This window comes from Gallus gallus, chromosome 3 (genome assembly GCF_016699485.2).
Source record: "Gallus gallus isolate bGalGal1 chromosome 3, bGalGal1.mat.broiler.GRCg7b, whole genome shotgun sequence".
Lineage (NCBI taxonomy): Eukaryota > Metazoa > Chordata > Aves > Galliformes > Phasianidae > Gallus > Gallus gallus.
This window is the reverse complement of record NC_052534.1, coordinates 15114574-15137034: the sequence shown is the minus strand read 5'-3', so window position 1 is coordinate 15137034 and position 22461 is coordinate 15114574. Positions and strand designations below refer to the sequence as shown.

The 22461-nt window shown below is 45.4% G+C and overlaps 3 protein-coding genes across 6 annotated transcripts; all 3 read left to right on the top strand.

The window, feature by feature from the left end:
• The first annotated feature begins 8 nt into the window (after window positions 1-8).
• LOC121113189 (protein PET117 homolog, mitochondrial) lies at window positions 9-3831 on the top strand. The gene is made up of 3 exons (XM_040698212.2): window positions 9-167; window positions 1223-1899; window positions 3712-3831. The coding sequence occupies exons 1-2, from the start codon at window positions 72-74 to the stop codon at window positions 1370-1372; spliced, it is 246 nt and encodes an 81-aa protein (XP_040554146.1). The 5' UTR covers window positions 9-71; the 3' UTR covers window positions 1373-1899; window positions 3712-3831.
• On the top strand, window positions 1562-19876 carry KAT14 (lysine acetyltransferase 14). Of its 2 annotated transcripts, none has more exons than XM_040696936.2 (10): window positions 1562-1899; window positions 3712-3830; window positions 6508-6629; window positions 8200-8381; window positions 8867-9283; window positions 10171-10739; window positions 11271-11407; window positions 11932-12107; window positions 15274-15464; window positions 18021-19876. In XM_040696936.2, the coding sequence occupies exons 1-10, from the start codon at window positions 1644-1646 to the stop codon at window positions 18192-18194; spliced, it is 2343 nt and encodes a 780-aa protein (XP_040552870.1). In that variant the 5' UTR covers window positions 1562-1643; the 3' UTR covers window positions 18195-19876. The 2 variants fall into 2 exon arrangements, with proteins under 2 accessions (XP_040552870.1, NP_001186370.2); NM_001199441.2 differs by having other exon boundaries at window positions 8864-9283; window positions 18021-19871.
• A 1406-nt stretch (window positions 19877-21282) lies between these two features.
• Window positions 21283-22428, top strand: BIRC5 (baculoviral IAP repeat containing 5). 3 transcript variants are annotated; one of them, NM_001012318.2, is made up of 4 exons: window positions 21283-21424; window positions 21507-21616; window positions 21701-21818; window positions 21948-22428. In NM_001012318.2, exons 1-4 carry the CDS (start codon window positions 21308-21310, stop codon window positions 22029-22031), a joined length of 429 nt encoding a protein of 142 aa, NP_001012318.1. In that variant the 5' UTR covers window positions 21283-21307; the 3' UTR covers window positions 22032-22428.
• The last annotated feature ends 33 nt before the right edge of the window (window positions 22429-22461 follow it).

Here is a 22461-nt window from a genome sequence, read left to right as displayed (position 1 = left end):
TTCCCCCCGCGGCGGGCAGGCGGTTGTGGCGCGCGCTGCTAACGGCCGTTCGGCCGTGCGCGTGTCCGGCGATGTCGAGGAGCTCCCGGGCGGTGCTGGTCGTTACCGCGCTTTTCTCCGCCGCCACCGTCGCGGCCGTGCACGTCCAGCAGCGGCGGGAGCGTGAGGTGAGCGGGGGCGGGGAGGGAGGCAGGCGGGCAGGCCCGGAGCAGTGTGGTGTCCTCTCGTCGGTTCGCACGTTTCTGCCGCTGTCAGAATAGGGCTCGCAGCCCTCTCGCACCCTTCTCGTATGCTGTAGTTGTTGCTTCGTTTGCAAACCGATGGCAGGTGCCCTTGGTTGGGGCTCCTGAGGCCGCTTCTGTGAGCTTCTCCTCCCAACGTGCACTTCTCACTTACGGCTTCAAGAGGTGCCTGGCAAAAACCTCCCAGGTGCCTTCCCAGACACTGGCATAGGATGCCCAGAGGCTGTGGATGCCCCTCCCTGTAGGCGTTCAAAGCCGGGCTGGATGGGGCTGTGAGCAACCTGGTCTGAAGGAAGGTGTCCCTCCTATAGCAGGGTTTGGGACGAGGTGGTCTTAAAGGTCCCTTCCAACACAAAACATTCTGTGATTCTGGGTAGCAGAGGCAGAAAAGCATAAGGAGGAAACAAAAGAGTAGCTGGAATCTTCTTAAGGCTGTTTACCTTTGCTTGGTGACTTAGCTGTCAGTGTGCAAGCTGCTCATCAGTGCCATGTGTCCTATGTACAATGAATGTTGTAGACAAAGGGTATAGCTTGTGAGCGAAGCGCCCTGCTGTTTCAAGAGCTTGGCGTAAACAGGCTGTGAATCTTCAGCTGGCCTTACAGTGGGAGTTTACTAGCTTTATTTTTTAAATAATAATACAAAGAGAGTAAGACATAAGCAGATCAAGGTAAAATGGCAGATTTTTCTTAAAATTATTTTCATTTTGCCACCAAATTCTCTCCAAGCAGAGTAGAACTTTTGGAGGGACTAGCTGGGTTTGGGTAGAGGTTTAGGGCAGAGATACCTGGCTGTTACAGGTTCCATCCATCCTGCGCAGTGTGGGTGCTACCAGTGCACAGCATGGCGTTATGGCTGCAGGGGGTTTGCAGGGGCAGTATGGCACGGTGAGCAGCCCTGCAAGATAGAGGGGAGCCCGGGTGGAGTTGGTCATGCTCACGATCAAATAGGCTGTGATGAACCCTGTCCCTTGTGCTTGCAGAGGCTGCACAGTGGTGTTCTCAGAGATCTGGAGCGACAAAATCAGAAAAGAGAAAACATTCGCCTGCTGGAAGAGCAGATTGCTTTGACAAAGCAGCTTACAGAAGAAAGAGAGAAGATGCTCATGGAAAAGGGATCCCAGCATTCCTAGATAGGACCTGACTTGTTAGAGGTTTGGTTCAAGACACTTGGGATGATTGCATTCTAACTACTTTGAAGTATTTTGGTAAACAGAGATCACCTGTGAAAGACTGTTTCTTTCAGACACATTATATTCCTGTACTAAAAGCCTTAGGGCACACACAAAATATTTCTTCCATCACTAGTACTTGTGGAGACTCATCCAGAGTGGATGGACTTGTGAATGTGGGGAGAACGGGCTCCTTGTCATGCAAACACCATCCTGCTGTAGGCCATGAAGGATGGCTAATAACGTCCACATGAGTGGGCTGCTGAGCCGCCACGATGATGAAGCCACGAGGACTTCGACCTCGGAGGGCCTGGAGGAGGGTGAGGTGGAAGGGGAAACCCTCCTGATTGTAGAATCTGAGGACCAGGCCTCAGTGGATTTATCCCATGACCAGAGTGGAGACTCACTGAACAGTGATGAAGGCGATGCATCCTGGATGGAGGAGATGTCCTACTACTGCGAGAAGTGCCAGAAGTGGATTCCAGCAAGTAAGAGGGCTGGCTTTGCTGTTTCTTGTAGCCTTCCCAGCATGTGATTGGCATCACTGGGGTTGCGATCTACAAGGTGCCTGTGCTGTCCTGTATGTTCTGTGTGACTTTTGGTTAGCTCTGTCCCGGTGGTTGGGAGAAAATGCTGTTGAGGTGTAGCACAGAGCCCAGCTGCCTCGTGCTGCTTGTTCTGTACATTAGGCACCTCAATCTATGAGCTGTGCACGTGTCGTTAGCTGGTGTTCACTGTGAGAAGGGGGACTCTGCTGTAATTAGAGCCAAACAAGGATATTACATCAGAAATGTGCATGCCGCCCTGAGGCCTGTCACTGGCATGCCAAGGGACTTTGGCTAAGTGAGTTGTCCTCTCACTCCTCTCAAATACAAAACGACCCTTTCTGCAGAGGTCTGTGGAGGAAAGGGGCTTTGTATGTGGAGCCACTTTTGTATTGTTTTCTTCCCTAGCTAGCTTGCTGCATCTGTGTAGCATATGAATAAATCTCAGCACTAATGATCTTCTGATAATGGGAATTTAATTTAGCTTTTGCAGAAGTGTGTCCAGCCTGAAGTAGCTAGCACTGGGGGTTGCTTGGAGCAAGCTAGATAACTTCATCCCTTTGCTGTTGCTGCTTGATGTAAGATGTATGCTGCTACCTAAATAGCAGGCTTTACTTTTGAAATTCTGGACAGTCAGATCTATTACTAGATCCAAAACCTAGGCATTGCTAATAACTGGTTTTTGTTGTTGTTTTGTTATCTATTTGTTGTTGTCATTGTGTTTTTATTATTTCTGTGTTGAGAAACATGGAAGTCTTCAGTTGACATCTACTTTGCAGCTGTATCAGAGCTGCCCTTATTGCCATCCTAAAACTTGCCACAAGTCTAGTGTAGAAATGTTGCAAGGCATGGTGTGAGCATTGCTAATAATGTGGTGGAGCCAGCATGGTACTATTAAAATGATGCTGTGTACACAATGGGACATACTAGCTTCAAATGTACTAATAATAGATAATAATAAAAAGGAACAGAGTTAAAGGTAGCGTGAGATCTCAGGGCACTCAATTTAACACTCAGTTTGTTCTGTTTTACAAAGATGTTCCTCTCTGTTGCTGTGGAACAAATACGAAGAGCAGTAATCAAAGAGATGGAATGCTTTTAGAGGCAGACCTTTCCTGTATATTTTCAGAAATGCTGTAATCCTCTGTTTCCCTCTCTTCTGATTTTGCTTTGTACTTTTTCATATCTCTTTCATCTCTTTTGAGTTTAGGGGTCTTGATAGATTTGTATTTTTTTCCCCATTGTCTGCTGCAGAAACAGAATTGGAACCTTTAACTTTGAATGTGTGGTGTTTTATAGTTGGCTCTACCCCGGCAGATTGCATTTATTCAAACTTTTTGCAGGGTTAGCAGATCAGCTGGGGTTTTTTTTGTTCTTGTTGTCTGTTTTAAGCAGAATGGAAACCGGTTATTTATTGCGGTATATAGATTATTCTTGGGAAGCAAAAGCTAATGAAAAATGTAGAGGAAACGAGGAAATCCTTTGGCTGTGTTCAGCTGTGAAGTAGAATGAGACTTTCTAATGTCTGTGCTTTTTGGTAGTCACTGCTGACTACTGCAACTGTAACATGAATCCATACCTTACATTACAGCTCGTGCCAGCACTTCTTGGGTCTTTGGACTCAAGGAAAAGGCAAAAGTGCTGTTCTGCCTGATGTTGTAGGGAATCCAAATCTTCTTTGCAGCTTTTCTTTGTATGAAAGGACTGAAAGTTTGATTTTATTTATTTATTTATTTATTTGCTTATTGATTTTAGGTCAACTGAGAGAACAGCTCAGCTACCTCAAAGGAGATAACTTTTTCAGATTTACTTGCTCTGATTGCTCAGAAGATGGGAAAGAACAATTTGAACGGCTGAGATTAACTTGGCAACAAGTAAGTACAATGTTTGTGCCAGGAGGACGACCACAGCTCTTTATAGAATTGTTGTTTGTTGTGTATGTATTACCTAGAAAAGGAGGATTCGGTATAGATGACAAACATATGAGTGAACTTCAGAAATTAATTAGTAGAGGATTGCCTGCAGATTAGAACTTGAGTATTTGGCAAGTAAGTTGCAAGATAATCACACAAACCACATTCCTCTTCTTTTTCCCTCCTCATTCATGTTGCTCATGAATTTCATGGCTTCAGGCAAACGTGGAAGAGCAAAATGCAATTTGGCTCCTAGGCATGAACAGTTTTTTGTATATATGAGCAAATGTAAAACTAGTGAGGTGGCAGCACACAAACAGAAAGCTTGCCAGTTCCATGAATGCAAAGCTCTAACTTGGCTGCTTGCTTACTAACAGTAGTTCTTGCTGGATTCTGCAAGTTCGGTCACTTACACACCTGAGCGATCAAAATATTCTGCGTTATACAGCAACCACTGTGTGGGTAGAGTGATGCGTATCTTGCTCCCAGTAGGGTGAAGGTTTACTTTGAGGGACAGGCAGGAAGTGCCAATTGCTTTTGCAAAATGGATTTGGTCAAGTAGTAGTTACTGCTCAGCATTAAGTGCTTGCGGATGCCAAGCTTTGGGAGGTATGTACAAGACATCTTTTTGCACTTTGTGACAGAAGTAGTGTGCTGTCTCATAATAGATAATTTCAAACATCAATTGTCACTTCTGCAGTGCTTTTTGCTGGTTCCCTGTGTAGGGCTGCAGGGTGAAAAAGTTAGCGTTGCCACCTGTGGCTGGCGAGATTACAGACTCAGAGAGCAAGGTCAGTAGCATTATGCTCTGCCCTCTTCGGCTGAATGGAAGGAGAGTGGCGTGGCAGAGGGAAAGATGGAATCAGAACTGGTGAAGAGGAAGGTCTCCCTAGGCTTCAAGCAGCTGCTGCTCCTTTGGGGTACACTGAATTGAGGGAAGTGATCAAATCTGTCTGAAGTATGGAATTGATTCCATGTAATTAGCAGTTGGTCATCTGAGATTTACTCACAAAGAGATATGGTTCTTTCCAATCCTTTTGGATAGTTGGTCGGACTGAATTAGGCTGCGAAGCATTTAGAAGTGCTGTAATGGATTGTTTAATGAAGATCACTTGTAAGAACATCATTTGGAAGGCAGTAACGAGTGGTGTCCCCCAGGGGTCTGTCTTGGGACTGGTGCTCTTCAACATCTTTATCAGTGACATAGTTGATGGAATTGAGTGCACCTTCAGCAACTTTGCTGACGATGCCAAGCTGAGGAGTGCAGTTGATGAAGCAGAAAGAAGGGATGCCACCCAGAGGGACCTTGATAAACTCAAGAGGTGGGCCCTTGTGAACCTAAAGAGGTTCAACAAAGCAAAGTGCAAGGTGTTGCTCTGGGGTCGAGGAAATCCCAGGTATGTATACAAACTGGGAGAATAACTCCTTGGGAGTAGCCCTGCTGAGAAGGACTTAAGGGTTCTGACAGATGAAAAACTGAACGTGAGCCAGCAGTGTGCTCTTACAACCTGGGAGGTTAATGGTATTCTGGGCTCCATCAGAATCGGGGTGGTCAGCAGGGACAGGGAGGTGATTGTCCCCCTCTATTCTGCCCTTGTGAGGCCCTATCTGAAGTACTGCATCCAGTCTGTGGCCCCTAACACAGGAAAGAAGTACAGCCCTTGGAGAGGGTCCAGAGGATGGCCACAAAGATGCTCAGAGGGCTGGAGCACCTCTCTTGTGAAGACAGGCTGAAGGAACTGAGCTCATTCAATCTGGAGAAGAGAAAGCTGAGGAGAGATCTCATTATGGCCTTCCAGTACTTAAAGGGAGTTTATAAATGTGAGGGAAATCAACTTTACATACGTAGATAGTGATAGGAAAAGGGGGAGTGGTTTTAAATTAAAGGAGGGGAGGTTTAGATTGGATATCGGGGGAAGTTTTTTTACTGAGAGATTGGTGAGGTGCTGGAACAGGCTGCGCAGAGATGTGGATGCCCTGTCCCTGGAGGGGGGGGCCCTGGGCCACGTGATCTAGCAGCTGGCAACCCTGCCTGTGGCAGGGTGCTTGGAACTTGGACATCCATGGGGTCCCTTGCAACCCAAGTCATTCTGTGATTTGGAGACAGACTTAATTGCTGCATACAGAGAACAATTAGTGGATGTCACGGGACTTTTACGTAGTTTAACCTGTGTTCAGTTTGGTGTGCAATGGTAAATACCTGGGAGGACTTACCACTGTGTTTCTGTTGAATGAGGTAGTGGGATTGCTTGTCACAGTTTTTTTTGTCTTTTTTAGAAGACCGTTCGTACTTTCACATGCATTCAGATCCCAGTGCAACATACTAGATTTATACTGCTCTCTGCAGAAGTTTGTGTTTCTTCATAAACCTGCATAATTGGGCAGCTTTTATTCCCCTACGATGGTGAAATCTCGAGGGTGGGAAAAGACAGAAGAATGTTCAAAATAACAATAGAGAGATGAGAAAAGGCAGCGTGAAAGGAAGAGAAAGATTGCAGAAATTGCCTAAGAGATGTTGCAAAAATAAGATCTTTATGAGGCTGCAAAGATTTGCGTGTACATAGCATCACATGGTGGGGTGGCAGCTCACCAGGAGAAGCAGAAAAGGCGCACTGGTTTCCACTGCTTTCTGTTCCAGGTTGTCATGCTGGCAATGTACAATTTGTCTCTGGAAGGAACTGGCCGTCAGGGGTACTTCAGATGGAAAGAAGATATCTGTGCTTTTATTGAGAAACACTGGACTTTCTTATTAGGAAACAGGTAAAGACGTGCTGTGTCCTGGAAGCTTTGGATGGTGAGCTGAATGAACTAAAAACTGGTATACAGGCGGGCAACGTGAGTTAGTTAGGGATGTCTCTGTTGAGTCTAGCTAGCCAGAAAATTGATGTAGTACTGAGAACCTGAATGTAGGCATGAGTGGTAATCTTGAGAAAGAATAAGCATTTCTCAATGTGAGGGGAAAGAAAGGCAAAATAAAAAATGTAGCAATGTAGCTGCGTATGTTTTGGATGTATTTCTTATCTTCATTTAGATACTGTGTGAACCCACAAGGCTTTTCAGTCTGACTAAATTTTCACAGTGGATGGGCTACTCCTGATGTCATCTGCCTGGACTTTAAAGAAAAAAAGAGCTTCAGCAAAGTACCTTGTTCCTCAGCTCCGAAGCTTGTATGATCAAGTTCACGACAAAGGAAAACTGGGCTTTGTCTTTTAGCTTGTTTTGGATCTTAATAAAATAGCTCTTACTTAGTAGGTATTACACAGTATGGTAAATTCTTTCACACTCAATGTGTATTGAGGAGGAAGCTGTTAGAATAAGAACCCTTCTCATAAATGGTAACCTTCTGTGACACTGTCTTGTGCCTTGCATAGGTGTGTTATTTTCTAAGCATACTGTCACTGTCAAAATCATATGTCACTGTTAGTGCATGTGCTATGGAGGTAGGAAAGGAAGTGAGCGAGCCTATGAAGTTGTGTATTGGTTTCACAGGCTTCCTCCTGGCTCCAAGGATTTGTCTGTTGTGAGGTCTTTCTCCCTGCTCAGATTTGCTGCTTGGCTTTGCTTTCATTGCATGCCTGTGCCTCCTTGCTCTGTACCCAACAATGTTAGTCCCCTCTGGAAACCAACGGGACCCTGACAGGAGAGTAGCTGATGGCCAGTTTCCCCTCGCTCAGGGAGCCTTGCCTCCCAGTGTTTCTGCTGTCTCCTGAGACCTGCCTTATGGGTGGGGTAGTCCCTGCTCTGATTGATTTCAGATGAAGTGATTACTGGCTTGAGTCTGTTGGTTCCCTCCTTGCCTGGACTAGCCACTGGTGGAGCAGGGATAGCTGAAGCATATATGTAACGGTTCAGGAACTGCTGTGGTGTTCATGCTTGTCAGATCTAGTCACTCCAGACTCTGAACTGGGACGTTTGATGTTAATCTCCTGGATTTAAAGGGCATCACAGGGGTGCCAGTGGCAGAATTAGCCTGTCCTCTGTCACATAAATGTATTGCAAATCATTGCCAAAAGAAGAAAAATAACATCTCGCCATGCTCATTTTGTGTGGCGTTTATGGAACATAGGTATGCAGCACTTATGTATGTCAGTATGTCAGAACCCAGTGATATACTGTAGGTTGTCCTTTAGAACGGTTCTCTGTTTGAGAAGAAATTCTTTCCTCCTTTACCTCCTGGAGGACTGAAATTTAGGGAGTACATAATCCTGCTGTGTCAGTCAGCACCTGAAGCCCTCTGTCCTCACTATCTCTGAGGAGTGGGGAGGCTTTGGGATGAAGGTACAGCTGGTGAGTAGGGACCTAATGCTTGTTTTCACATCTTCCCCTGTAGGAAAAAGACCTCAACATGGTGGAGCACAGTTGCTGGCTGTCTCTCTGTGGGGAGCCCCTTGTATTTCCGCTCAGGAGCCCAGGAGTTTGGAGAACCAGGGTGGTGGAAACTGGTTCATAATAAACCCCCAACAATGAAACCTGAAGGAGAAAAGCTGTCTGCATCTGCACTAAAGGCGAAAGGTAACTGTTTCCCAGATGGGGTATAGGTTCCTAGCTGGGCCAGAGCTGAGAGAGCTGGAAGACATGACAAAAATTTGCTTAAAAGAAAAGCCTTTTATATTTTGTTTCCTTTTCACATTGTGCTAATTGATTTAAAGGCTTTTGAGATCTGTGCAGGCTTTTCTGGTGGTGGTTTATTTTTTTTCTTTGCAACTGAAATATGTGATTCTTCTGTTCTTCTTTACCCTAGAGAGTGTTTTATTTTGTTTTCATTTTGTCCACGCTGAATGCAAATTCCCTTCAGTGTAGAGGAGCAGTAACAGGGTTTAAGTGAGGTTTTAATGATGCATGGACTTTGCTACATGCCTTGAAGTAAATTTCTTGTATATCTTGAAATTAGATCTTCTCAAATCTCAAGGCAGTGTGTTTTTATCACGATATAGTACGTATACAGTGATTGCAGGAGCTAAGTGTATGTTAGAATAAGCAAGCTACTTCTTCAGCAGCTTCAAAGCCACCTCTGGATCCCATCATTACTGTAGAAGGTCTCAGGAAACGGGTAAGCCGCAATCCAGTCGAATCGGCCATGGAGCTGAAGGAGAAGAGGTCTCGCACTCAGGAAGCCAAGGATATTCGGAGAGCCCAGAAGGAGGCAGCCGGCTTCCTGGACCGCAGTACTTCCTCCACTCCTGTTAAATTCTCCAGTCGAGGCCGTCGTCCCGATATTGTCCTTGAGAAAGGAGAGGTGATTGACTTTTCTTCTTTGAGCTCTTCAGATCGCACTCCTCTGACAAGCCCTTCTCCTTCCCCGTCTCTGGACTTCTCTGCTCCTGGCACGCCAGCCTCACACTCAGCTACTCCCAGCCTTCTCTCAGAAGCAGATCTCATCCCTGATGTCATGCCACCGCAGGCCCTGTTTCATGGTAAGAGTTGCTATATTTTTAATAATATGCTGCACGTAGTTGTTGAGGAGACATCAGAAGAAGGAACTCTCAAAGAACTGCAGGAGTTTTTCAAGGTAAGATGGTTGCAGAGTAGTGATGCATGGTGAGTGTTGGCAGTTCCTTGGGGAGCCAGACCTCATTCTAATCTAGAAGATAGAGAGTAAATCACTTATTGTTGGAAGGAAGGTAATCATAGAACCATAGAATCACCAAGCTTGGAAAAGACCTCCAAGATTATCTAGTCCAACCATCCACCTACCACCAATATTTCCCCACTAAATCATGTCCCTTAGTATAACATCAAAATGTTTCTTGAACACCTCCAAGGACTGTGACTCCACCACCTTCCTGAGCAGCCTGTTCTAGTGCTTGATCACTCTTTTGGAGAAGAAATTTTTCCTAATATCCAACCTGAGCCTCCCCGGCACAGCTTCAGGCAATTCCCTCATGACTTGTTGAATCATTTTCTGCAGTGACAAATACTGTTCTTCTGTGACCTGTAATTGCTACTTCACTTTAAACAAAGCTTCTCCAGGGAATCCTTAGCTAAAGATAGAGCTCATCAGCTTGACCAGTGTTCAGGAATTTTCAGCAATGTAATGTTTGAGCTGTACAGCTTAGTGTTTGATGTTTTTGGATGCCAAATTGTAAGATACCTTAGAAGGATCGATTCTGTGCCTCAGAATTGGACTCCTTAATGTACCCCTGCCCCAGATCTGGAGGCCTAGAAGTATACAGAAAATTGAGTCTGTTGGGTAACCCACAGTATTTTTCTTTAGCAGAAAAGTTCTGCAAGAGCCCCCTTCGCAATGGGACTTGTATGTTTACATTTTTTTTTTCCTGGTTTATTTTGGTGTTTTGAGCAGATGATGAGGAGATGGAAGGAGATGGAGTCATAGACCCAGGAATAGAGTATGTGCCCACCCCGAGTGGGACTGCTGGTGCTGGGACCATGATAGCAAGTAGAAAAAAAGTGAAGACAGCTGAGCAGATCAAGCAAGAAGTGGAGAGTGAAGAAGAAAAAACAGAAAGGATGGAAGGTGACAGTGAAGATCCTGAAGAGTCAAACACATCTCTGCAGTTGAGGGGACGAGACAAGAGGAAACCACAGCTGGAGAAGGATGCCAAACCCAGAGCTCCCAAGCATACCTCTGTTAGTATCTATGAGGAGAAGCTGCTGCTGAAGAGACTGGAAGCCTGTCCCAATGCCTTGAGCATGACCCCAGAGGCCCGGAGACTGAGGCGCAAGCTTATAGTCAGGCAAGCCAAGAGGGAAAGGGGTCTGCCACTTTTTGACTTGGACCAGGTTGTGAATGCTGCACTGCTCTTGGTTGATGGGATTTATGGAGCCAAAGAAGGTGTTTCCAGGTCCCCAGTAGGGCAAGCGACCTACAGAACTACTAGTCAGGACTTCAGGATCTTGGACAGATACCAAGTGAGTGCCATTAAATCTAAGCGATCCTTTGACTCTGGTTGTTTTAGAGCTTTTGCTGCAAACAGCAGCATCTCCTTTTAGAATATCTGGCCTGGGAAGTTGAAAGGATTATGTGAACAAGGCTTACTATTGGCTTGGAGCTATGCACCCACTGATTGTTTCACAAACTCCGTTTTTTTTCTCAGGAAATGCTCAGTCAGCACAACTGTCTGTCAGTATAAGTACCACAGATTTCTATGTATTTGTACTCCAGCCCCGCCCAAAAAACCATGGTGGTACCTAACTGTTCTTTCATGCCATGTAGGAAAGAGATTACCTGGAGTGCTTTGCTGAGCAGTAAGTTCAGCTCATAGCTATGGCTGCTGAATCTGTGAATGCATTGCAGTCCTCTGAGGTGGGACAGTCATCCTGGGGTCCAGATCGTGCTGTTGTAACGAAAGGCCCTTATTCTTTCTGTTATTATGATTCCCTTGTGTTGAGTCATTGACTAGTTTTCCTGAAGTGTTCTGGATTTTTTTTTTGTACATGCAGACAGTGTTGCCTGCTATGAAGGGATATCGACAGCAGACAACAAAGTTTCTGTATCGACTAGTAGGCTCAGAAGATCTGCTGCCAGACCACAGCATTGTCAGTCCTTACACGTCCCGTGTCCTGAAACCATACATCAGGTACAGGTGGTCAGAAATTGAATCTGCTCTTCACTTGGGAAACAGCCCACCTTTCATGGCCTCTGAGCAAGAGGTGTTCTTGTGGGAGAGGATGCTTTCCTTCTGGGCAGCCATCCTCGCTCATTGCTGCTGTACGACTCAGTATCCTATGGTAATTCTGGAAAGACAGTGTATCGTTTAGCTGAATAGTTAAGCTGGCCTTAGAAAGGGGAATCTCCAGGGGAAGAGGGGGCAGGGCAGAGGAGGAATCACCGTGGTCCTTTGATGCAAGTTGTGCCTGCTCTTGAGTCAGACCCACAATATCCTTGGTGCTGCCATAAAGGCAGGCTGCCTTGATGTGCTGTGGATCCAAGTATTCTGACCTCTGACACAACAGTGTTTTTGCAGAGCAATATGCTGTGTTCCTACATGAATGGAAGGCTGTTCTTTTGTTCCAAGTTGAGCATGTCAGAAAATATTTTATGGGCTGCAGTGGCATTGTTCCTCACTTGCCTTCTGTGTTTGCTTTTCATGTTAATTGGCAGGCGTGATTATGAGACAAAGCCCCCCAAACTCAGGCTGCTGGCAGAAATCTGGGCGTATCCACACAGGAATGATCTCAACTGGAAGGCTGAGCCAGAAGCACCCATTGATTACTGCTACGTTCGCCCTAATCACATCCCTACTATAAACTCTATGTGCCACGAATTCTTCTGGCCTGGTAAGATTCCTTCAATGCTTGGTTTTCTAAGAAGGAAGTGGTTTTGTTCAGGAAAAAAAAAAAAGCATTCTGGGGCCAAACTTTTCTTCAGTTGGTGTCTGGCTCAGTTGTTAGAAAACCATTATCTGATGTCATAGGAATGTAGTTGAGATGGAGACATGGGTTTGGTGTCTTTGTTTTTTGAGATCATTTAGAACTGGGCAATTAGGCCCTAATTAGCACAGCACTTAAGGAAATAGGTCATTTTGAGTAACACCATTGATGCCAGTAGAAATAGTCAGTTACTAAAAGTAAGGAACTAGTTGAACCTTTTGCTGAATCCACATGGAGGTTTGGGAGTGGGCTGAATGTAAACACTTTTATACCATAGCTCTAATGCTCATTGGAGTGAAATCTAGGAATCACACTAACTACTGCATGCTTTACTGTGGTGTTCTTTATATCTTCAAGGAATTTGGTATTTGCAATGTATGAGAGAGTTTGAATATTGATTTTTATGTATCATCTCTTTAATTGTAATATCCCTGGGGCAGTGGCTGCCCTTTGTAGGGTGGGGTTGGGGCAACAGTTAGACTGTAGCCTCTAACTCTTATGAAATAACAGAAATGAAGCTTCTGATTAGGAGTCAACACTGCAAACTAATTTAGAAAAGCCCAGTGTAAACAGTCCACGCCTTTATTCCAAATAACTGTTTGCTTTACAGATGTTGCAGATAGTGATTCAATATTGCTTGTAGTTCAGCTGTGCTCATAAGCTGCAGTCAGGATCAGAGCTCTTTGTGCTACTTATTGTCCAAATCGTACAATCCAGGGGAAGGTGGCTTGTGAAAGGGAAGATATGCCAAGTTGTTTGGGAGCTCACAGGGTACTGCAATCCTGATAGAGACAGAACCCCTTTGTCATAGTCTATCCTCTTTTGATAATGCATTTGAAGTTCTGGCCAAGTTGGGTTGCGCATTCATCAAGCTTTTCAGGACTCACCTTGTTTTAGTTAACATAAGCGTGGGTGCGTTCCACCCTACTAGGGACTGTGCATCATTAAATCAGAAAGCTGACACTCCCATCAGTCTCCAAACAGGAATCAAAATCTTTTCCACGGTGTAAATTTTGTGAGGTTGGGGTTATAAGATTATTGCACCTTGATCTATTTTAGCAGGAGATTAATGAGGATGTGATAGTTCAGGAGATTTAAAGCAGTGTCTGTGTGGGCACCGAAGGTTTAGGTTTACAGTGGGCTGGTACAGCTGCTGATGGGTTGGGGGTGGGGATGCACAGCTGGGAGGATGTCATAGCAGTGGTGTTCAGAGAAGTAGAATTATTTAGGTTGGAAAAGACTTTACAAGATTATAAAAATCCAGCTGTCAACCTGACCTATCAAACGCACTATCATTAAACTGTGTTTTGTGCACTTAAGTGCACTCAGTGCCTTCTAGTAGTGACGCTGTCTTGCTGACTGAGTTCTTAAGTCATAGGTGCTTCACCAGGTGGGGTGAGGCCAAACCTTAGTTCTTACACATCTCCAAATCCTTCCTGTCAAAGCTTTTCTTGTTTCTGCCCTGAGATAAACAAGCTGGCGGGTAGTTACCCCAGATGATCTGACGTGAAGCAAGATTCCTCCTTGTCTCTCATGATATCTTGTGCCTTCGTGCCCTAACGGGAAATGTCTCCTGAGCAGACAAGTGGTAAACAGCACTGAGCTAAGCATCTTCCTACAGGAATAACTGCACGCTGGGGGATGGCACCGCTTCATCACCACCAGAGTGCTCAGGGCAGTGTAGTGTTCCTGTACAGACATGCTGTGAGGCACTGCACAGTCAATTGCAGCCTTGAAATAATTAACGCTGCTCCCTATTGCCAATCAATTCCTCCCACATCTTACTCCACCCATCTTACTCTCGAGCAAGAAAATAATTCACCCGCTTTTATAAGCCCAGTGGTTTCTGAAGTCTCACATCTCATTAGGAGTGATAAACATTACTGGAAAACATACTCTGCAGTTTTGTTACCCCATGTTCCTGTTATATCTGAGATTGCCAAATTGAGGCTGAAATAGACAGTGTAATTCTGCACCTCATGTAGGGCCTGTCTGCGCAGACAAGTTACCAAGCAGTCTTCTGTGCTGTGAGCTAAATGCTTGGTCCTAACATGCTGTGTAGATGCTCTTAGGCTGCACCAGCAATGTGATTAGGTAGGGTTATGAACTCCACTCAGAAGCCACTGACATCAGGTGTTTCTGTCCAGCCTCTGACTCAAAGAAGCACCACTGCCAGAGAGGCTACTTCCGACACCAGGTTGGATAATTTGCATGCTAAAAGTAAATGTTTTCATTGTGTTGAAAGCTGTGGTCAGCTTCACAGGGTAGCTCTACAAACAGCTGAGTACAGATAGTGGAGGAAGCAGTAGGAGGTGAAGGCTGGGTGGAGAAAAGAGACAGGAACTGTAGGCGGGTAATGCTACCAAACATGAAACCCAGTTTCAGGTGTGTGCTGCGTCTGGAGAGTTTGCAGGAGGAAGAGGATGGAGTAGCTGATGCACTCTGTGTTGCTCCCCTCTGCTTGCAGACTGGTCCTTTGGCATTTGCAGGTTGCAGTAGTAATGGTATATGCCTGCCTGGTGCTGGCAGGGTGCAGGCGAATGAAGTAAGCTCTTATCCTTCAATGTTACTGTGGCCCCAACAGCTGTAGGCAAAGGGGGTCCCAGATTTACTGATCCAGAAAATATTTGCATGTGCAAGTATCTTAATCCACATGTGTGTTTAGAACTGGATCCAACAGACTGCTGATATGGCTCAGAATGCGAACCAAGGAAAGATTAACTGGGTGCTGAGATAGTTAGTAATTTCTTAATATTTTTTAATCCATTCCTTTTTTGATTTTGAGTTTTACCTTTAGTTAATTTGGCTTTAGTTTCTTTCTCCAGAACAGGTAAGCAGGTTTTTCCCCTTCGTGCATGCTAACTGCTGCATCTGTTGTCATCAGTGGCAAAAGTCTCATCTCGTTTAAGTGTTTGGTTGAAACATCTGTCAATCACAGGGCTTGGAAATGGATAAGAGGAAGAAATCAAGTAACAGCTTAAAAATCTGAATTTCCATGCAAGTGTGACAGCGTAGCCCTGCTTTTCATTTGGTTTGTAGTGCTTTCAACTGTTGTTTATTTCTTTCTTCCTAGGAATTGATTTGTCAGAATGCCTACAGTATCCAGACTTCAGTGTTGTTGTCCTTTACAAAAAAGTTATCATTGCCTTTGGCTTTATGGTGCCGGACGTGAAATACAATGAAGCTTACATCTCTTTTCTGTTTGTTCACCCTGAGTGGAGGAGAGCTGGAATTGCAACCTTCATGATTTATCATCTTATCCAGGTAATCAAAAATATCCCGTGTCTTTGCTAAAGCACCAGCTCTCCCTTTTTCCTGCTTTGTGCATGTGCACATGTTCTAGAGTAGGTAATTTTGTGTTCCTCCTTTCTGTCTCTTTCCCCTTGCCCTTTCTTTGCTCACATAACTGCACAGATTGTCAGCATGTGGGAACGTTTATGGGGGGAACTGCTTGAAAATCAGAAACTGAAATGTGCTTAGAAGAGTAACTGTGTTGCTCGGGTCCTCAGAATTAGTGAGGTGATGGGGTCTTTCTCTTGGGACTAACTGTGCATTTTACAGTGGTCAGTAGTTGACACAACAGTAATCCTGTAAATTTGGGAACTGAAGGGGAAAAAATAGTAACAGTGTTAATAGTGCAGTTGGAATATATGGCAGTTTTTCTTATCTACACCTGGAAGTTTATTCCATGACCAGTGCAGTTGTGTTAAATCACTTAACTGATCCTGATCATTCTCCTTCACTTCTAATATGCTGGATAAAATCCAGCAGACTTGAAGATAAAGTAAGTGTTTGCAACCACATTCATATTTGTTCAGACTGGCTTGTACCAGGCTTTGTTGCACAAGGACACTTGGGAAAATTAATCCGAGCTAACTAAAGGAGTTGTGTTAAAGTAGTTAAGCTTCATTAAAACACTGAATGAATACTTTTATTAAGGTGTCCTTAATTCCGTGTACTTTCTCAAATTGCATGAAAGCCAGAGTAATTTTGAGTAAGGGTACAGACAGATGTCCTTATCAGAGCCCAGCTGTACCTTCTCAGGACCCAGTTTTAGCACTCCCTGAGCTCTTGGCAGAGCTGCTGATGTGAAATGTTCCTTAACTTGTTTTAGTTGAGATCAGTTGCACTAGCAAAAACTCACCATTGCAACTACTTTTACTAATATTTATTTGGTTAGAGAGAGAGTTCTAGCAGATCTGTAGAAACAGTAATTTGTACCTTAGAAAAGCATTTTCTGCTGAGAGTAGCTCTTCTTGGCCACCCATGGGTAATTCTATCAACAAAGCTTTCTGCAGTGCCCACCTCTCACTGGTTGTTAGCCTGTGTCAGCACATAGAGCAATCTATTTTAAATTTACCCCTTGCCTTTCCTGAGCATCTCCACTTAAAGCATTTAAATTGCTGTGAACTGCAGCCAGCTGATGTGAGATGTCAGCTCCCACTGGGAACGGGCATGGGAGGTGAGCTGAGGTTTGCAGGGATCCAGCAGCTGGACTCTTCTCTTTCCTGGCTGGGATGTGTTTGCAAGTCAGCTGTGCAAAATCGCCACAAATTTTTGTAGGATCCATCATAGCCAATTAACCTAATTCTGCTTTCAGGTAGACTAGCAAAAAGCTTATGTTGAGGAGAGCCAGGCAGGGCTGAAGCTGATTGGACTCGCTAGCAATGAGACATCACCATTGTGTGTTCGACTCATGTTAGATTTATTTTTGCACTGCTGCATATTTGTCAGTGGTAGACAGGTTGGGCTGATACCAGGGACTACTCCCTCTGTAGCTAAGGGCACCTTCATACGCTGTTTGGATGGAGGGTAGCACTCTAATTCTCTGAAGGTAAAGATCAATGTGCTTAGTGTGGGGATGAATTATTGGGAACAGCGTAAGCTAACAAAAAATGCTTTGAAGCAAGTAGTGCTTTGATGGACTTGTTTTCAGAAATTACCTTCTAATGCATCTGGCCCAGAGTGCCAAAGTATATCATCTTGATGATCTCAACCTCTTTTACCCCAAAGTGGTTCCCGAGCATTTCAGGGTGGTTTTTTTTTTCCCCTTAAGTCCTGATGAGAGCTTTTCACTTTGAATGATATGCTGTGTAGAGTTCCTTGAGTGCTGTTACCACTTAAAGTTACCATACGTTCAACATGCACAGAATGCTATTAAAGCACTAAAGGAAAGCAGGAAATGTGATGTTATTAGTTTATCAGAGGGAAGGGTGCCCATATAATCTTGGATCTTTATGGTAACTTCAGCAATGCCAATTGCTGTCAGAACTGAATTCTCTTGCCTTCTCAGGAGGTGAGTGCCATGCCCTGCAGGATGGGAGAGGAGCTGGGTGGAATGTAGAGGAATTCCAGTGTGACAGCCCAGAGGTGCACTGGCGTTACAGCATGGTCCCAGAGAGTTCAGCCCTGTTTGCTGATGGGGAGGAGCGCAGCGCTTGATCCTTTGGCATGTTTTGTCTTTTCTTCAGGCTGTTGTCATTAAGTATTTGAGATTAGAGCAGTACACTGAGATTACTTTTTAATTAACAACTACTTAGAAATTGACAATGGAAAGCTTACAAATTAGAATCCAAAGCCTTGATTTCATTGTCAGAGAGTCCATGTTTCCCAGAAACAAAGGCTTTGAGGAAGAGCACTATTGCCTTCATGTTTCAGCTGGTGCTAAGTGTGGTAAAGTCTGTGTTGAGGCCTGTGACTTTTCTCACATTTTCTCAGTAACCTGAATACCAAAGCTGATGAATCTCTTCACCTCCGCATTCCCCCAGAGGCTTTCTTGTTCTCTTGCTGTGATATTTTTTTTTTCTCCTCCCCTGGCAGACCTGCATGGGCAAAGATGTAACCCTTCACGTCTCTGCAAGCAACCCCGCTATGCTGCTTTACCAAAAATTTGGATTTAAGACTGAAGAATACATTTTGGATTTTTATGACAAATATTATCCTTTGGACAGCAAGGAGTGCAAGCATGCATTCTTTCTCAGACTGCGGCGCTGATCTGTCAGAGCCGTTGGGGGATCTGTGAAAAGCCCAGCCTGTTGAGTAAGGTATTACCGTGGCTTTCGGCAGAGGATGATGGCTGTCACATGAGAGCTGGAACACGTTTGCCTTTTTCGGTAGGACTTCTAATATCAACAGCGCTATGTTGTGTGCTGCAAGTGCAATCCAGGAGGATTGATTCATACTCTCCAAGGGAGAGGCCCAGAAATGCCAACAGAAACATGCTGAAGCCACTGAAAGACTGAGATTCTTATGGAGTTTTCTTGACACTTACTTTGGAGATTGCCACTGGAAAAGAAAAAAAACAAACAAAAACAAAGCTTGTCACTTCAGAGGAGCCCCATGGATTTCAAATTTTGAAACTTATCCCAAGTTACAGGGTTTTTGTTTATGTTTTGTTTGTGGAAAATGAACATCTAAACTTAAATCATCCACAGTGTTTCTGTGATTTGATTGCTTTGTTAGGAGCCACGTCTTGAATCCGTGAAGGGGAATGCAGTATCAGTGAATATAGTTGGATTCTGACTTTAGGAAAGCTCTGCACAGGCCAGAACAGCAATACTGAGGCTGTGTTTTAGGAGTAATGAAGTGTGTGTGAACTCGCGTGATCCCAAGTAAAAGGCCCAGAGGTGTCTTTGTTCTGCTCCTTCCCTGTGGCCTTCTTCACCCTTGCTGACTCTGTGCTCATTGTGAAGTTCTTGTAGCACGCAGTGTTTTGAGTTCAGGAACAAGATGTCAGGTGGGTTTGTAGCTAGGTGAGATAGGATACAACAGCTGCCAAATGATCTCTTTGAGATCTTACAGCCTTACAGCCGGTCTGCCAGTTGTTGATACTGCAGATCAGCCCTTTGGGCTCACCTCTAACCACAGAGCCAGCCTCACAGGCTCCAGCCAGCATCTGTCTCTGCCTGCTGTAGATACTCTGCCTAGAAGAAACCTGGAGCAAAAGTCAGTGGTTAAGTTTGAAATGCAGGCTCTCATTTGTAGAAGCAACCTGCTTGCAGCTTGGAGAGAGCAGAGGTGAGCTGGTTACTGTTCACTGAAGCATTTAGACTCTGTTTTCATGGCTTGAAGTAAAGAGGAGAGCAAAGAATAATAGCCAAGAATTTAAGAAAAAAACAACAAACAATCCAACAGTTACTCTGTCACCAGGGTGTAGCCCTTTTATCCAGTCTAGCAGCTTCTCTCTCTCTGATTTTTTTCTTTTTTTTTTCTGCAGAAGAGTAGGAAGTTGGCACTTTTCTCTGCTTTCTGACTGAAGGTTGGTCAGTGTGTTCTGAGTATGAATCGTATCCACTGTCTTGTTCCTTTCGCATCAAAGCCCACACAGAGCTACACAACAAATATAATGTATTGGTTTTAAATCTACTGTGTATACCTCTTAGGTACTTGGCTATAATATTGCCTTAATGGACTCTTCATGTTGGTAACAGCAGGAAGGTGGGCATGTATTATGCTTTTGTGTAGCCGATGTACATCTTCATCCAGTCAAAACCAGTGTTAGTGGGAGGAAATAAGAACCCATTCAAGAATTGTGAACTAACATCCATGCACATTTCAGCCTGCTTTATGACTCTGTGAAAATTTTCCATGTTACTGGTGTTAGGAATTAGCTGTACTTGGAAAGGAAAAAAATGTCTTCATGAATGGAATTAAAGCCCTTCCCTTGAACAAGCCTATCTCTAGTTATCCTGTTTGCTAAGCTGACGTTCTGTTGTCTTTCTGCACTTGGCAAACTGAAATATGGCCAATAGAGGGATGCTTCCTGCTTCTCTGAGATGAAATCCCAGAGGAGCACTGGCAGGATTCTCCTGCAACTACTTCTCTACTAGGCATCCACTCAGAGGCCACATACGTTCAGGACCTAGCAGGCTCTATCCTTGCCAGCCAGAGCAGGCATAAAAGATAATCTGTAGAAGAGCAGTTCTGCACCACATTCTCAAAGATGGCTGTGAAGAGTTTGAGGAGCTTCTGGAATGGAACCTTCAGTAAAGGTTATAGGGGCTGGAGATCACTATTGCTGTTCTGCGGGCTGCAGGAACAAGAAATGGCTCTGCAACTTTGAAGTCCACCTGCGTATCTGAGGAGATAACTTGTTTCATGCTTATTTGCCTCTATTTCTTGGAAAATCAGCCAGTTAACTGTTGTATCTGTTGCATTCCACATCTGTGGGACTGTAGCCTTTAATTTTGTTCCCTTGGTATTATTTGAACGTGCTCTGGGAGGCTGTACCCTGTTCCTTAGTGTTGCCTGTGAAAGTCTTAAATGGCTTTGAACTGTTCCCTATGAAGTCCTTTCCCATTGATCCTAATGGTTTTGGTGAGAATAAGGTGCAGCTGTCTTGAGGATCATGTTGCTGATAGTTTGAGTGAAAACAAATGGTCATGACCTAAAAAGACATTCGTAACTTGTGAAGAGGTCCTAGCAAACCAGATCCGAAGGGCACTGATGAAGCTGGTGGTATCTGTTCAGAATATGCAGGTGGGACATCTTGGATGCTCCAGATGTCTGTTAGAGATAGTATCTTCTTCTCTGCTGGCTGTGTGGGTGAGCAGAGCATGCTAAGGAGGCACTGTTTGAGCAGAAATTCACCCCTTGCCTTCAGCATGAATCTTCTGAGTATGAGAGGATGAGGCCAGACTATTTAACAGGCACTGTGTGAGACCAGGTGTGTGCTCTGATACGGGCTGGCAGCCCTGCGAAAACACACTAGGGATGCCAGGGAGTTCTGCCTGCTTTCTCTTGGTGAGCACCAGGATGAGGATCCTCACCAGGATTGAAGCAGCTGTAAAGCAGCTGTGGGGAAGCTGAGCACCAGATGTCATTTGTGCCTCTTGACCTATTGCTGTTACATGGAAGCAGAGGCTGAGCACAGCAAAACCCACCCTGTCCAAGTGCTTGTGTGTGTTTTGATGCTTCATAACCAGGGAGCTGCTAGGGATCGGTTTGTCCTGCCTGTTCATCAACACTGGGTGCGCGTTAAGGTTCCCTCCACGCTAAGCCGCGCCAGCAAGATGGCTGCCGCCCCGGGGCGGACTACGTCTCCCAGCAGCCCTCGCGCCGCTCCGTTCCCGCCTTGCCCCGCGCGCCCAACCGCCCTGGTTTGAAAAATGGCGGCCTATGCTGAAATGCTGCCCAAGGAATGGCTGGTCTACCTCGTCTCCACCCGCGCCGCCACCTTCCGCAACTGGCCCTTCACCGAGGGCTGCGCCTGCACGCCCGAGCGGGTGAGCCTTCCCGGGGGAAGGTGGGGGAGTGGGGGGTGCGGCGGGGTCCGGGCGGCGCTGACGGCCTTGGCTGTGCCCGCAGATGGCGGCGGCGGGCTTCGTGCACTGCCCCAGCGAGAACAGCCCCGACGTGGTGCAGTGCTTCTTCTGCCTCAAGGAGCTGGAGGGCTGGGAGCCCGACGACGACCCGCTGTGAGTGGTGGGGCGCGGCCGGGCCGGGGAAGGGAGCGGGCGGCGGCCGGAGCCGTTACGAACCGTTCGGCGTTGTTTTTTCAGGGAGGAACACAAAAAGCACTCCGCGGGCTGCGCTTTTGCCGCTCTTCAGAAAGATCCCTCTAACCTGACGGTGCAGGAATTCTTGAAGCTGGATAAAAAGCGGACCAAAAACGTAATTGTACGTACTCCTCGGCAGCGTGGTGGTGCCCCCTGCCCTGCCCTGCTTCCAGCCCTCGCCTGACGGGGCCCTGACACCGACTGGTGCTCTGTGCGGTGGCAGACAGTAAGGTTTTGTTTTTATTTGCAGAAAAAAGCAATTTCTCAGAAGGAAACTGATATCGAAGATGTAGCCAAGGGCGTGCGGCACGCGATAGAGAACATGGGCCCTTAGGTTCCTCTGGGTCTATGGTGTATGTGCTGTGATACTGCCACGCTGTCTCAATAACTGTTTCCTGGGACCACTTCTGCAATGGCCACGCCTGTGAGAAGCAAAACAGAGCTGAACTCTTCTTTACTCACCTGAGTCTGTCCGAGAAGTACCTGGGGTTTGGTGCATTGCATATATTGTCTTTTTCAGCAGGGATTCTTTTATTCTTCCTGTTACTTGTGGTTTTGTTTGTTCTTTCTTAAATTCTTTTGTAAACTCAGTTCTTCCCATTTGGGAAGTGCCGGTAGCCCTGCTGCAAAAACTTGTGGAAGCTAGCGGATGTTTCTGGTTTTGTACTGAATGCTACCGGTGCTTAAGGATACTTTTAGAAATAAAAAGGATTAAAACTGCAGGGACGTAAGATTGTGGTGGCTCATGACGTCTAGTACTACCA